General features: G+C 39.1%; 1 protein-coding gene across 1 annotated transcript; it reads right to left on the bottom strand.

Moving 5' to 3' along the window:
- Positions 1-3380: 3380 nt before the first annotated feature.
- Positions 3381-12676, bottom strand: PNN (pinin, desmosome associated protein). The gene is made up of 9 exons (XM_005520277.2): positions 12498-12676; positions 12147-12218; positions 11410-11478; positions 10201-10273; positions 10024-10118; positions 8001-8082; positions 6266-6421; positions 6048-6186; positions 3381-5043 (listed from the first exon to the last, which is right to left on the bottom strand). Exons 1-9 carry the CDS (start codon positions 12608-12610, stop codon positions 3758-3760), a joined length of 2085 nt encoding a protein of 694 aa, XP_005520334.2. The 5' UTR covers positions 12611-12676; the 3' UTR covers positions 3381-3757.
- Between the last annotated feature and the right edge of the window lie 251 nt (positions 12677-12927).

Genomic DNA, 12927 nt, shown 5'->3' with positions numbered 1-12927 from the left:
CCACCCAGACCTAAACCAACTTTTTCAAGCACGATAACAAGTAGCAAGAAAAAAGCACTATTGCTTCTCTATTCCAAGAACAGTTACAAACATGACAACTGATAGTGCATTTCAAAAAAATCACAGAGGTTGTGACTTTTGTTACTTTGAATCTTGAGAACACATTTCCAAGCTTTGAACACCCCACATTTTGCTGTATAATAGAATAATCTCACCTAATAAAAACTGCCTGAACCAGGAGAAAAAAAAGCCTGACTGCATATCCTCCGTAACACAGATCTCTGTATGTTACTAATGCACCACTGCTGCAGCATTTGATCCTATCATAAATGCATGTAATCTCAGAGAAACTCTTCTTTGACCAGGCAAAATTGTTTTGAAGATCTTGGACATACATTAAATTAATATGTTTACCCTGTTGTACCACAGTAATTGCTATAAAATGACCAGCTTAACCCGAATCTTATAAATGGGGTCTAATCACAAGACCATTACTTTCCTTAGAAATCAAAAATGTTCCAGAAATCTATTTGTAAAATTACTGGTTTTGAAATTAATTTTGTTGGAGGAGGGTTGTTCAGTTCGCTAATACCTATTGTCTGCAGAAAAATTATGTTCAGGTTTTATTTGAATGAAATATAAAGAAGCTGTTCCAAGCACAAAGACATCACCCTAAAGAATAGGAATATGAAGGGGTATGCCTTTTATCTAAAGTCATGTTTCAGCTTATACTCAATGAATAATCTGTGTAACATCTGCTCTGACAAGAAGTCCAAGTGGAGCATTGTGGAAAAAAAACACATTGTTGGAGAACTCCAGGTTATATCTGTGCATCAAGACTCAAGGAAAAAACAGCAACTAAGGGTATAGAGTCAGGCATAGTATAAAGGTTCTAAAACAACCGATCCACCAACTGCCTTCTTAAATTATACTTAAAGCTAGAAGGAACCATGTTATGAAAACACTTCAAAAGACTGGCATAGAGCATACATGGTATATTCCCTACTCACATAAAGCATCTCTACTTGATTCTTGGAAAAGGGGAAAAACTATTGTTCCTCTGTCCACTTTACTTGAGTGAAAAGAGAACAAGGCATTTTTCCTTTGATTTCCACTCATCATTGTGGGGAAGGTATAAGAAAATATTTCAATCATTTCCTACCCCTATGTTATCTGCACTAAATGCTCAGAAAATACAAACTCTTCCATCAAACTTAGTTTTAAAAGTTGTCAGCTATTTTCATGGCCTCATTCCTATCCACAGCTCTGATATTGTTTCAGGGTAAGAGGAGGGGACCTTGAAGGAAAATGTAACAATTACTAGAAACACTACTGCTTTATGATGCTAATAGTACACTACCATCTTACACTGTTTCTGTATTGGAATAAATAGCTTAGAAAACTTCAAAGTTATCACATACAGATGCATGTGTTATATATGTGTATGTGGTATATACTGTTCACGTTACACTGAGCTGCTTGGATCTAGGAAAGCTAACGATTAACGGCTTAAAAATGGTAGTAAGTTTCTTCTAACAAACATTATACTATCAATTACATCACCAGCTTTCTACAAAGCAACAAAGCTCCTGTATTTTCATGGTCAAAAATACATTGCTGCCGGGAATATAACTTGAAACACTGTAATCAATCCAGTCCTTAGCACAGCAACCATTGAAAACAATCCTGTTGTTTTCGTGAACCCTGTCAACATGTTGCTCTGAAAATGGTCAGATTTGCACACTGACTCCGGTACCAGCCATTTAAACCTGTGCAGTAAATGCACTACAGCAGTGAATCACACAAACTCAAATAAGACACATTAAAATTATTCAATGTTACAAAAAAGTGTAATTAATTGGAAAAACTAAAACGGCTTCCAAAGGCAATTTGAAACCTGAAATTAGTCAAAACATGTAGACCAGTAACATTTACTCAGTTATTCAGTATTAAGGTTTTTTTGGTAGAACATTGTTTAACGTCTTCAATATGGAATTTGAACTTTTGTTTGTCCTTCAAAAAAGATGGCACATTAAACCACAACATTCCCTCAAGGGAAGGAAACATTGTTGGAAACTACCAACAAGAATAAAAATTACTGTGTTGTAGGGAGGCAGAGACAGGATATCAAAGTAGCAAATGGATTGAAGAATCTGAACTCCTTGAGAAAGGGGAAGCCTGTGTTTTCCCACTGCCTATTTGTGCTGCACTCCATCCCTTACGAGGTACATTTCTTGAAGTCATGGCATTCAGCATTTCAGAACACATAAATCTGTCACTACTCTTGAGATCAGATGAAAACTGACACACTCCAAGCTACCTTCTTGGCAACTACCTTCTAGAAAAATGGGGTGTATATGGCATTTTGTACACAAAACCAAGCGTATGTGTCCTTCCATACTGAAATCTTTCTAGGATTTCCTGGTCTGTGATTTGGTCTAATCAGATAACACAATTCTCTTCCTGCTGAGAGAGCATAGATTATAGCACTGCAGTTGCATATGCATTTAATAGACAATTAAAGCCCTTAAGAATAATTTTGGATACAGAGCTTGTAAGGTACAGCCATCTGCAATTACAATTCATACTTTAAATGTAGAAAGTAATACACCTGTTAATAGAAAGGATCATAGGCATCAAGAGAGTAAGTAGTCTACAAAGCCACATTTATTTGCACATGTACAGAACAGAGCAACAGATGTTATTGTTTTCCATACAAAATTATATAAAAACAGTATTCACCTTCATAGATAACACTACACCACCTTAAGTTTTATTAAATACATTCAGAAAGCATTCTTGCACGCACACAACATTAGTATTAGGTAGTCCCAGGTAACTCCAACACTGCAATGTAATTATTTTTAGTGGTATGAAGGGATCAAAGATTAGTCTGCAACTAAAACAAAAAGAATGCTGGTTGAGAAGCAAGCTGAAGTCTTTCTTCCACTGGCCACCAAAACAAGGATCACCATTGAGCAGATTAACTATATCTAGAACATAGATGTAAATACTACCAAAGCACCTGCAGCAAGCAGGTTAAGAGTGGTTTTCCAGACTGACTTGAGCTACCTTGGCCAGTGTTAACATTCCCATTTAATCACTGCTTGCCTATGGATAGGAAATTTTTATATAACTGGAGGATAGACAGAATTGACTAAGAGCTTGCGGTTACAGAAGAAAACAAAAAGTATAGATTCAAATAATTACTTTGGCTTCCTATCCAGCACTGGAGAGATAATTTGCTTTACTAGGTCTTAAAATTCCCATTCTTGCAAGGAATAGAGGGGAAAGGCAAAATTTTATACTTCCTGCAATACTGCCTTCCTACATATAATCTAAAGAGGGGAATTTAATTGTCAACAGGACATCTCAAACAATTTCTTTAAAATGCACATTTATTTCTACAAAAAAAAGTGTATGATACAGAAGAAATGATCACATCTACTTTAAAGGTTTACCTATTAAAATATACAGAGGATCTTAATGAGTACAGGATATTTAAAAAAAAAGATGCAAAGGAGTGTTAATCTTTTATTTTTACATTTTCAGGAACTTCACATAATTTTGGTAAGTAACCTTTTACAAAATTATGTAAAAAGTACAAGAATGCCTGGTAAACAGTCTGCATTTTTCCAAAAGATTTTTTACAGCATGCAATTCTTAAGGCAGCCTTTTCTTCCTCCTTACAAGGAATCCTTTCACTCAAATAATCTTCTGCTGCAAAGATTAGGCTAAGGAAGCTTGGTCTCTTCTGTTAACGCCTTTTGTCTTTCCTGTCTGATTTACGGTCTCTTTCACTCCGTGAAGTTCTCTTGCCTGACCGACTACTTTCTGATATAGATCTCTTTCTGTCAGACCTCGAACTTTTATCCTTTGAGCTTTTGGTATCTCTACTACCACCTTTTGAGGACTTGTGACTTCTGTCTACTCCTGAAGCATCCCTCCGCTTCCTGTCTGTGCTCCTTCTGCGTTTTCTATCTCTGTTATGCCCTCTGCCTCGGCTTCGACTTCTACTTTCACTACTGCTAGAGCTACTGCTGCTACTGTCCCTGCTTGTACTCCCACTTGTAGTGCTGCTGCTGGTGGAACTGCTGCGACTGGTACTGCTGCCAGTACTGGAACTACTTGCACTGGTAGTACTGCTTGAAGTGCTACTGCTACTGCTGCTGCTGCTACGGTTATGACCAGTTTTGTTCCCTGCCCTACCCCTGCTTCTACTCCTAGTCTTAGTCTTACCTTCTACACTCGGTGTCTGATTCTGCTCTGCCTGGGCTTCAACCACCTTTACAGACACCACAGCATTTTCATCCTTGTCTGTCTGGGGCTCTGTATCCTGAGTGGACTGAGACAACTGAGGTGATTGTGCTAGTGGCACAGACTGTGGCTGAGACAGAGCCTCAGACACAGATTCTGTCTGAGCTTCAGGTGTTTTGTCCTGTGTTTCTTCAAGTTCAGCTTTATTTTCTGTTTTGATACCTTTCTCCTTCTTGGGAGAAGTAACACTACACACTTTTTCTGGCTGAGCATCACACTCTGTTTCTGGTTCTATTTCTTTGCCATTTTCATTTTCTACAGGTTCTACACTATCTGCCTCATTCATTTCAGCCACATCCTGCTCATTATCTGCTGGCTGAACATTTCCACTTTCCTCTTTTACAACTGTGACCTCCTCATGCTGATCATCCTGCTGCTTGTCATTCTCCCTCACCTCAGTAGGCTCTTCTACTTTCATCTCAATGTCATGCTTCTGCTCATCCTCTTCCTGTTCTTTTTCTGCATCGCTGTGCCCTGAACCTGAACCTATTTTTCCCTTTTCCTCCCCTACCTCCTCCATTTCTACATCATTGTGCTGATTACCTGTCTCCATCTCTTCCACCTGCTGAGCCACCTTACCCTCTTCCTGCTCCTTGTTCTGTTCTTCCTTCTTTTCTTCATTCTGCACCTCCTGATGCTCTTTTTCCTTCACAGATTGTCTTCTGGGCCTGGCCTCCATTTTGTTAATCTGCTCTGCAAATTCATTTCTCCTGCTTTCAAAGAGTGCTAGAGAATAAATGCATAAATAACAGTTAAGATAATCTACAGACACTGAAGTCTATTTATCCTTTAACTATGAGCTAATAAATTATCAAATTGTTAAACTTATAAATACTGCAACCTTCTTTCTGAAGCAACAAGCCATTCATGCATAATGAAAAAGACTGCTAGTTACCTTAAGAAAACAAAGGGGAGAGTAAGCTCAGCTGTGTATTAGAACAGTAAAGCCCTAAATCTAAGTTAACAAAAACTCCCTGACTTCATTAAAATCAAACCAACCAACAGTGTATCAAAATAATGCCTTAATTCCCTGGTATTTATCTATTAAGGTTATACTTCCTAAGGTAAACTAAAGACAGTAAAAATAAGCAAAAAACTAGCTAGGTATTAAGAAAGCTCAATTACTGTAGGCTATCCAGACAGATGAGCTACCTTCTCCCCCAACCCCACAAGAAAACCCCTACAAAAACCCGAACCAATACATTCTTAGTTTAATAAAAAAAAGAACAGCAAGACTACCATCCATCGGAGCATTTTAAATTGTTTTCCAAAAGTAAAATATAGCCATCCTGTGAAACAGAAATGAACACACATTGAGGTAAAAAAAAAATCATCGTAAAGTTCTAATGCTATGCTTTAAGCAAATACTTCTCAAATGCTTTGTAAACACCTGCAGTTCCTTGGATCTTCACAGATTCTGCCTTTTTAAAAATGAAGTTGCTGCACTTGGATACATCTGGGTACTAAAGCTAATGTAAAGGACTGTTTTAAACACATACCTCTGAAATCATGTATACACATCTTTTGACTTCTTGTAAGAGAATCAAATCCCATTCAACATAAACATAAGTCACTGAAAGAGTAATGTCCACTTATGATGAACACCCATGTAAGAATATAGTTTGTCCTAAGCATGAAATTCAAGTATTTAAGCAGAGACTTAAAAGAAATTTGTACAGCAAACAAAGGGAGGCAAGAACAAGGACCTTTGTACCACAAAGACCACTTACCATTCATCTTTTTCTGTGACTCGTCCATCAGCTTCTGCGTCGCAGGACACATTCTGCCAGGTATGTAGAATAAATGAGGTTTTGTCTTTGTTCTTATGTATTTAATTATTTTAGCGTTATGTTCATTCCATTCTTCTTGCTGAGAAATGAAAGAAAACCCTGAGATATCCAAGAATAGTTTAAACAAGAGAAAGATCAAGAACAAAACAAAAACTCACCAACTGAGCAAGCTCAACCTTTTGCTCCAATAACCGCAGCTCTGTCTGTTTAGCACGTCTTTCTTCAAATAGTTCTCGCCTCTCATTTTCAACTTGCTTTCTCTCTTCCTCTGCCTGCACTTCAAGTTTTTGTTCAATTTCTTGTCGTCTCTTTTGCTAAAATAAATGAAATACCATCTTATTTTTTTTTCTACAGCAAGAGAAAATGTTCTAGTTTGATCCACTTAAAAATTCTCAATTATTTATATGATTAAAGGGCATTCCTAAAAACACATTAGGGAATACCTCCTAAGCTACAGCTAATGGAAGAGTGTCACTGCTTGCTGGCACCTAATTTTTTGTTGGTTTAACTATATAGTTATGGGGCCCTGTGAATTTCTATGTGCTTTACTATCTTTCAGTTTGGACTTATATTTTCAATATAAGCTTCAACAAGTTGGGTTTCTTTCCCCAGTGGCAGAAAAATAAAAGGAATGTGTTTTAGATATTAAGGAAATCAGGTAAATTTCCCACTTGGGAGACAAAGAAGTCAGCTCCTCCAGAAACAAATGAATGACTGCACACTGGTGTTTGTGACCAAAAATTAGGTTGTGAACACTTCCAGTACATTAATTGCTAATTATATATATATATTACTACTGCACAGGAATGCCATTTGGATGCCCTACTGCCATGTGCTCAGACTTTACAATAATTGTCATAAAAAAAAAGAATTAACTGCCTGTGTTGTAAAACTCCTCAGGGCTCGACTTTGATTTATAGCAAGTGTATATATATGAACAAAAAAAAGACCTCCGTATGGATTCCAAGAAAAAATTTTGCAAGTATGTGTTTGCACAAAGAGATTTTGAGGAATTACTGTTATAAATTAGACAGGGGCTCCATTTTTCTAGACCATCCTGATAAACAGCTTTTTGTTCTAATGCAAGCAGGCAAAAGTGAACTTTGGTCTTATGTGCCACACTTGTTAGGTAAACCACGCAAATTCTGAATCTGAAAGTAATCAATACCAGCACTGTGAGTCAGCTCTGCTGACACTATACAGAAAATGTTTTAAGTTTAAATCTTTCTATCTGCTTCAACTGGACTACTGAATTTGAACTTTCAAACACTGTTTTTAATCTAAAGGTTATTAATGTTAACTGAATAACCCATTTAGTGCAACAGTAAATAGCCTTCACAAACTAAAAGGGCATACTAGGAATAAAGTTACCACCATTCCATATACAAGTTTTTTGAAGTAATCACTAAGCTACGCAAAGCTTTTGCTTCAGTAGAATCGGACATTTATTTATCAAAATCAGAAATTCTGGTTATCTTTACTGGAACAGGAAAGATATTTTTAGGCAAATAGCATAACCAAGCATAGATTTCTGTATACTTGGTTATAATTTAAACATCTGGAACACACCAGGTAGGCACTCCTTCATCAATACTGCATCACTAATATTTCCAGAAATAGCCTATGAACTCTCAAATAGTTACCTGATCAAATTCCATTTAACACTGCTTTTTTGTTTCCATGAAGGTCAGAAATAGAGTTACTAAGTCATAGTAAGAGCCCCTTTCCTGCCTCCCACTCTCATTCCCCTCCACTAAGACAAACAAAAACCTACATGCACGCTCACCAATTTGCTGCACCTGCAACCTATGGTGTAGGGAACTTTCATTCTTACTTGAAGTAACTTAACCACAGAATTTTACATTATTATCTGAAACAATTTAAAGTAAGTACCCTCTCAGTAGCAATAGCAACTGTGGACTCCTGTTTAAATTTTTGAAGAGTGCCCATCAACAAGCCAAATATACGTCGATTCCTGAAAAAAAAAACCCACAACAGAAAGAAATTTGAGATTCAGTTCAAGTACTAAGATTTTTATCTGTATAAATAACCAGAGAAACTTTCCACCTCAAAGATACTTTTTTTAAAGGCTCAGTAATACTCAAGGCCATAAGCAATAGAAGACACACTGGCTGTGCCAACTGTCCTGGATATATTTTACAGTGACATATCATTTTGCTTACAAGTAAGACACAGCTCTTATCTGTAACAGAATAGCTAGCACTGGCAGAACTGGAAGCCTGCACATTTTTCATCTGGAAACAATAATGGTAAGGAAATATTTAAAAAATCTTAAAGCAGATAGTACTGAAGAAAAAATAGTCAAGTAAATACAGTGCGAGATATGAATAAGGGAGCAAACTGGGTTTTCTAAAAAGCATACACTCCCCTCTCCACAATCTGCTTAGATTATTAAGGAGAAATGGAGCCACAGAGGAGTGAAAGCTTATCTATCACAGTGACCAACAATGAGACACTGCACTGTGGGATGAAGCCAGAACTGCTTCATCCAATTAGGTGTTGTTTTGAGAAAAGTAAGTAAAATTCTTCAACAAATCCCCTTCTTCTGAGCAAGAACTAGTTTCTTGACTTTCACCTTCAATTTCTTTTTATTCAATCCCAAATGAAGTCTTTTAACACATGATGCAGATTCTCTTCTTTACCTTGAACCTTTACCTGATTACGTAAGAAAGAAAATGCTACTGCCTTCTTTAAGTACCACTCTATTACAGTAGCACAAGCCTCACATGGAAAAGTAAAAGTACATTAAATAGTAGAAACAGGAACAGATAAAAAATTGGAAGCCAGAGAGCACTGAAAGTGCATTTGTAAATTAATTATATCCCAGAAGACATTGAGCAAAATCAGGGGTTCAGTGGATGTTGTCTTCTTAAAGAACCTCCTTCCACCACAATTCATAGAGACTAATACTGGTTTTCTCATCTCCCTAGAGACTACTCAACTGAAAAGCAGTAAAACTACAATTCTGAGGGAACAAGCCTTTAGTGTCTGAAGCCCTAAGGACGTTCAGTAAGAATTTTGGAAGTCTCCCTGTGAGGGAAGCAATTAGAACCTAGTAATGGAAGCAAGAGCAGACTCCAAGCAGGGTTATAACTAAAAGAAGCAAGCAAAGTGCGAGTTTTCTGTGCCAGTTGATCTGTGGGGACTTAACAAAGAAACTTTTCTAGAGTTCCTTATTCCAGTTCTAATTCTTCTGCTGAGGTATAATTATTACTGCACCAGGTAACTTGCAGTCTGAAGTGGACAGAGTCCAAGAGATGAATCACAGTTGCAAATTTGATTTTCCAAAATCTGTTACTGATAGAGCTACATTTCAGTTAAAATTTTAATAGCCATGAGAAAAATAAAATATAGGAAAAAGGAGATATACATAGGAAAAATCTAAAAAGCAGAAGGCAAAATGAAGGCAAGACTGTAGACACAACAAGAATTCAAAGTAGTATGAAAAAAGAAACATAATGGAACTATTTCATTTAAAAAAAAAAGAGGCAGAAGGAGTGAGGAACCATACCCAAAACCCTCCTCCAACCAACAAAATAATCTATCAGCCAAGACAGCTGTAATAATCCAAGACATTAAGCAACCAATGAAGCTGCAGCTATTTCTGTCTTACTCAAACAATGTTAGAACAGCACTAGCAAACCTGTTCCTGTAGGTGGCCTGAAAAGTAGAATCCGTGTCAGTTATCATGCCAGTTATCTGAACAATGCACATGTTGCTGCTTGTGAAGTATTTTCAGAGAATACTTTTTAAATTAAATTTTATACCATCATGGTAACTCTTCAACATAATCTTTGATACACAACAGCTTGTGTGCAATGCCTTTTAAATCTAAAGCTGCTTTCTACAGGTGAACTCAAAAGTATTGCATTACTGTAAAAGAGATTCCACGTACCTTTGTTTTCCTTTCTCATCCATATTTTGATCTTGTATAAGGTCTCGACGTGTTCGCTCTTTGGAGGTAGCAACAACAGAAGATGGCAACGCTGGCTACAACAAAGAAAACAAACTACTTTGTTCATCATGTTGCAGGTAGGTTTCCTCTTGCACAGCTCCATTTACTATATATTACCTTTTTAATATCATCATCCTCTGCGTCGCTTTCTTGGCGTGATTCTCTTCTTGTCCGACGTTCTCCACCCAGCCTGAGGAAGAAAGTCAGTGGTCATTAGAGAACATGTATTTAAGAGAGAATCTCTTCCACCATAAGAAAAATACAAGCATGCCTAGTGAGAAGAACCAACACTTTGGTATAAACCTCCTCACTGTTCCAACAACCAGTAAGTAACATTTTACAGACAGAATCTACTGTTGGTGAAAATCAGTGACACAGAACAGTTTAAATTTTAATACAACTTGTAGTGTAATAAAAGCAAGAAGAATCTGCAAATACCATTTCTGGCTTTTTAAAATACATTTGGAATTTATTCTTTTAAATCTTTGTGCTTTTCCAGAACCTCTAAAACAGCTACAGGTATAAAGGAATCACTAAACAGTGAATCACTAAACAGTGAATGCACTGACATGGAAAGGTACAATTTCTTAAACAGGAAATGCTATTTAAGTTACCTACCAAATACCTATGGGAGAGAGGCAGAAGGCTTACCACTTGAGACATGGATTAACTAAAGGCTTTAACAAAAAACAACTTAAAAGAAATAATTTAAATAAAATAAATCCTAAAATAAATAATTAAAGTTGAAGTTACTTTCAGCCTTCATTTTCAGCTTTGTGGCACAGGACTTTCCTATTTCTCAGCTACATTTTCTCCTAACTCAACAATTCTAAAACAAGCTTTGCTTTCGTCAAGAGCTACCGTTGCACATGAAGTGCCCACAGCACTTAAGCCCACTATAATCAATCCATCTGATGGATTTGCATCCAGACGTGAAAACTCAAAACCCAAGTCCATTGTCACATTGCCTGTATTCAATTTACTGAACAGAAGGTCTCAGGCATAATTCAATTTGTGTTTACTACAAACAAATGTCAGTGCTAAGAAAAACGTAATATATTTTGTATATTGTATGGGAAATAAAACCAGAAAATTCCAAATATCTTTGCATATCTTTATATTATTGCTACCACCTTTATGTTACTCTAAGGCATGAAAAAGATTTCACCACAGTGACTTGCTATCATCCAAATTATTCCCAACAAGTCTTGAATAAATAATCTTCAAAGAAGACAGTGAAAGTCCCTAGTTATTACTAGTTTTTGGTTTACTGTTACAAATTCTCATCTGGAAAAGCAAGTTGGCTGCATTAGTTTTTGCACTCACCTACTGGATGCACCTTCAAGATCCCTCTGTTTGGCTGGGGGTCCTCCTCCACTATCCGAGAATCCACGCCTAAAAAGAAAACACTTGTGGTCTTAGAACAAGTTAGGTTAATCCCTGAACCACCTCAAGTCTGCAAAACTGAACTATAACTTGGCTTTATGGTCGTGATTAAACATAAATTTTACTCAGCTCGATCACCACTTACTGTTAGTACTGCAGTGAAGTGTTCAAACACGTTGCTTCTGAACTGCCTAATTTCACCTTGAATTACACTTATTTAACTGAGTAGCTACACTGAAACAAGCATCCCATTGTATTCAAATAATCTTATCTCCAGTAATTTTCAGGACGTCGTTTTATCTACGTGTAGTTTAAAATCCCTCCTGGACCACCTACTAGTTTTTTAATTGCCAGAGACTGATCTTGAATGATTTCAAAGACAAGGTCCCAGCTACCACACAATACCTCCCTTAATTTTGATGTTTCTCCTTATTTTTCAGTCTAACAGCTGAGAAGGTCGGGGAAAACCACCCATCTGAACTTGTAGCAACTCAAAATGAAAAGGCGCTTTAAATTTAACCTCAAAAGCCCTGCAGGCCAGCTCTGGTGCTCATTCAAACAGCACCGCAGCGAGCAGCGGAGGCAATCCAGGAACACACGACACCCAGCGCAATGGCACGAACCACCACCGGAGAATGGATGGATGAAACTCCACTGTCCGTTCTGCACCTCCTTACCTTAGCAATAAGCTCCCACGCCCTCTACCTCCACCGGGGCCTGTGAGGGCTAACAGCCTGTTTTGAGGGGGCCTGAAAGAGACGGTACGCGCTGTTAGTGGTGCCTGCCCGGCCGCCGGGGCGCTGCTGCCCGCCCAGCCCAACGGCCCCGCAACCGTTCCGTTCTGTGCCCCCCCGCCAGGGGCAGCACCCCCCGATCGCCGTCCCAGCGGAGCGGGCACAGTCCGCAGAGGGACGGGGGGGAGCCGCGGCCGGCTCCGCGCCACTCGCCCTGCAGGCCCGACGCGCGCCCCCACCCCGGCCGGCCCTTCCTTCGCGGGACAGCGGCGCGCCTGGCGCTCCCCGCCTCACCTCACATCATTGGGGTCCCGGCCCGTGAGCTTGCGGATATTTTCGTCTACGTGCTTGAGGCTTTCCTTGGCTTTCTCCAGCTGCTCCTGCAGCGCGCGCACCGCCACCGCCATCCCGCCCGCCGCGCGGCCTGGCCGGGCCCCGCGCGAGGCAGCGCTGGGAAACAGGGGGAACAGGCCCCACCCACTCCGGTGGCCGCGGGCCGGGACAGCGCAGCCAATTGCACCCCGGAGCCTCCCCCGAGCGCCAATCAACGGGCACGAGAGGTAAGGGCACGCCCCTCGGGGCTGCTCGCCAAAAGCGCTCACCAATCACAGAGCTCGGCGGCAGACTGGCATCCCGCCCGTCCAACTAGCGGAAGGCTCTGCCTGCTAGCTCGACGAATCAATGAAAGGGACGGCCGGAGTGACATGACACAGAGCTAATAAGA

This window comes from Pseudopodoces humilis, chromosome 7 (assembly GCF_049639895.1).
Source record: "Pseudopodoces humilis isolate 2021_Gansu_Grassland_sample_001 chromosome 7, ASM4963989v1, whole genome shotgun sequence".
Classification (NCBI taxonomy): domain Eukaryota; kingdom Metazoa; phylum Chordata; class Aves; order Passeriformes; family Paridae; genus Pseudopodoces; species Pseudopodoces humilis.
This window is presented reverse-complemented; position numbering and strand designations above follow the sequence as displayed.

What these genes read in the sequence shown, in the direction of transcription:
- PNN (XM_005520277.2), bottom strand. Translation starts at nt 12,610, where the DNA reads ATGGCGGTGGCGGTGCGCGCGCTGCAGGAGCAGCTGGAGAAAGCCAAG. An exon ending in CGGGACCCCAATGATGTGAG is followed by an intron (nt 12,219 to 12,497) that starts GTGAGGCGGGGA and finishes CGTCTCTTTCAG; the next exon opens with GCCCCCTCAAAACAGGCTGT. An exon ending in TTGCTATTGCTACTGAGAGG is followed by an intron (nt 6,422 to 8,000) that starts GTACTTACTTTA and finishes CATTTATTTTAG; the next exon opens with CAAAAGAGACGACAAGAAAT.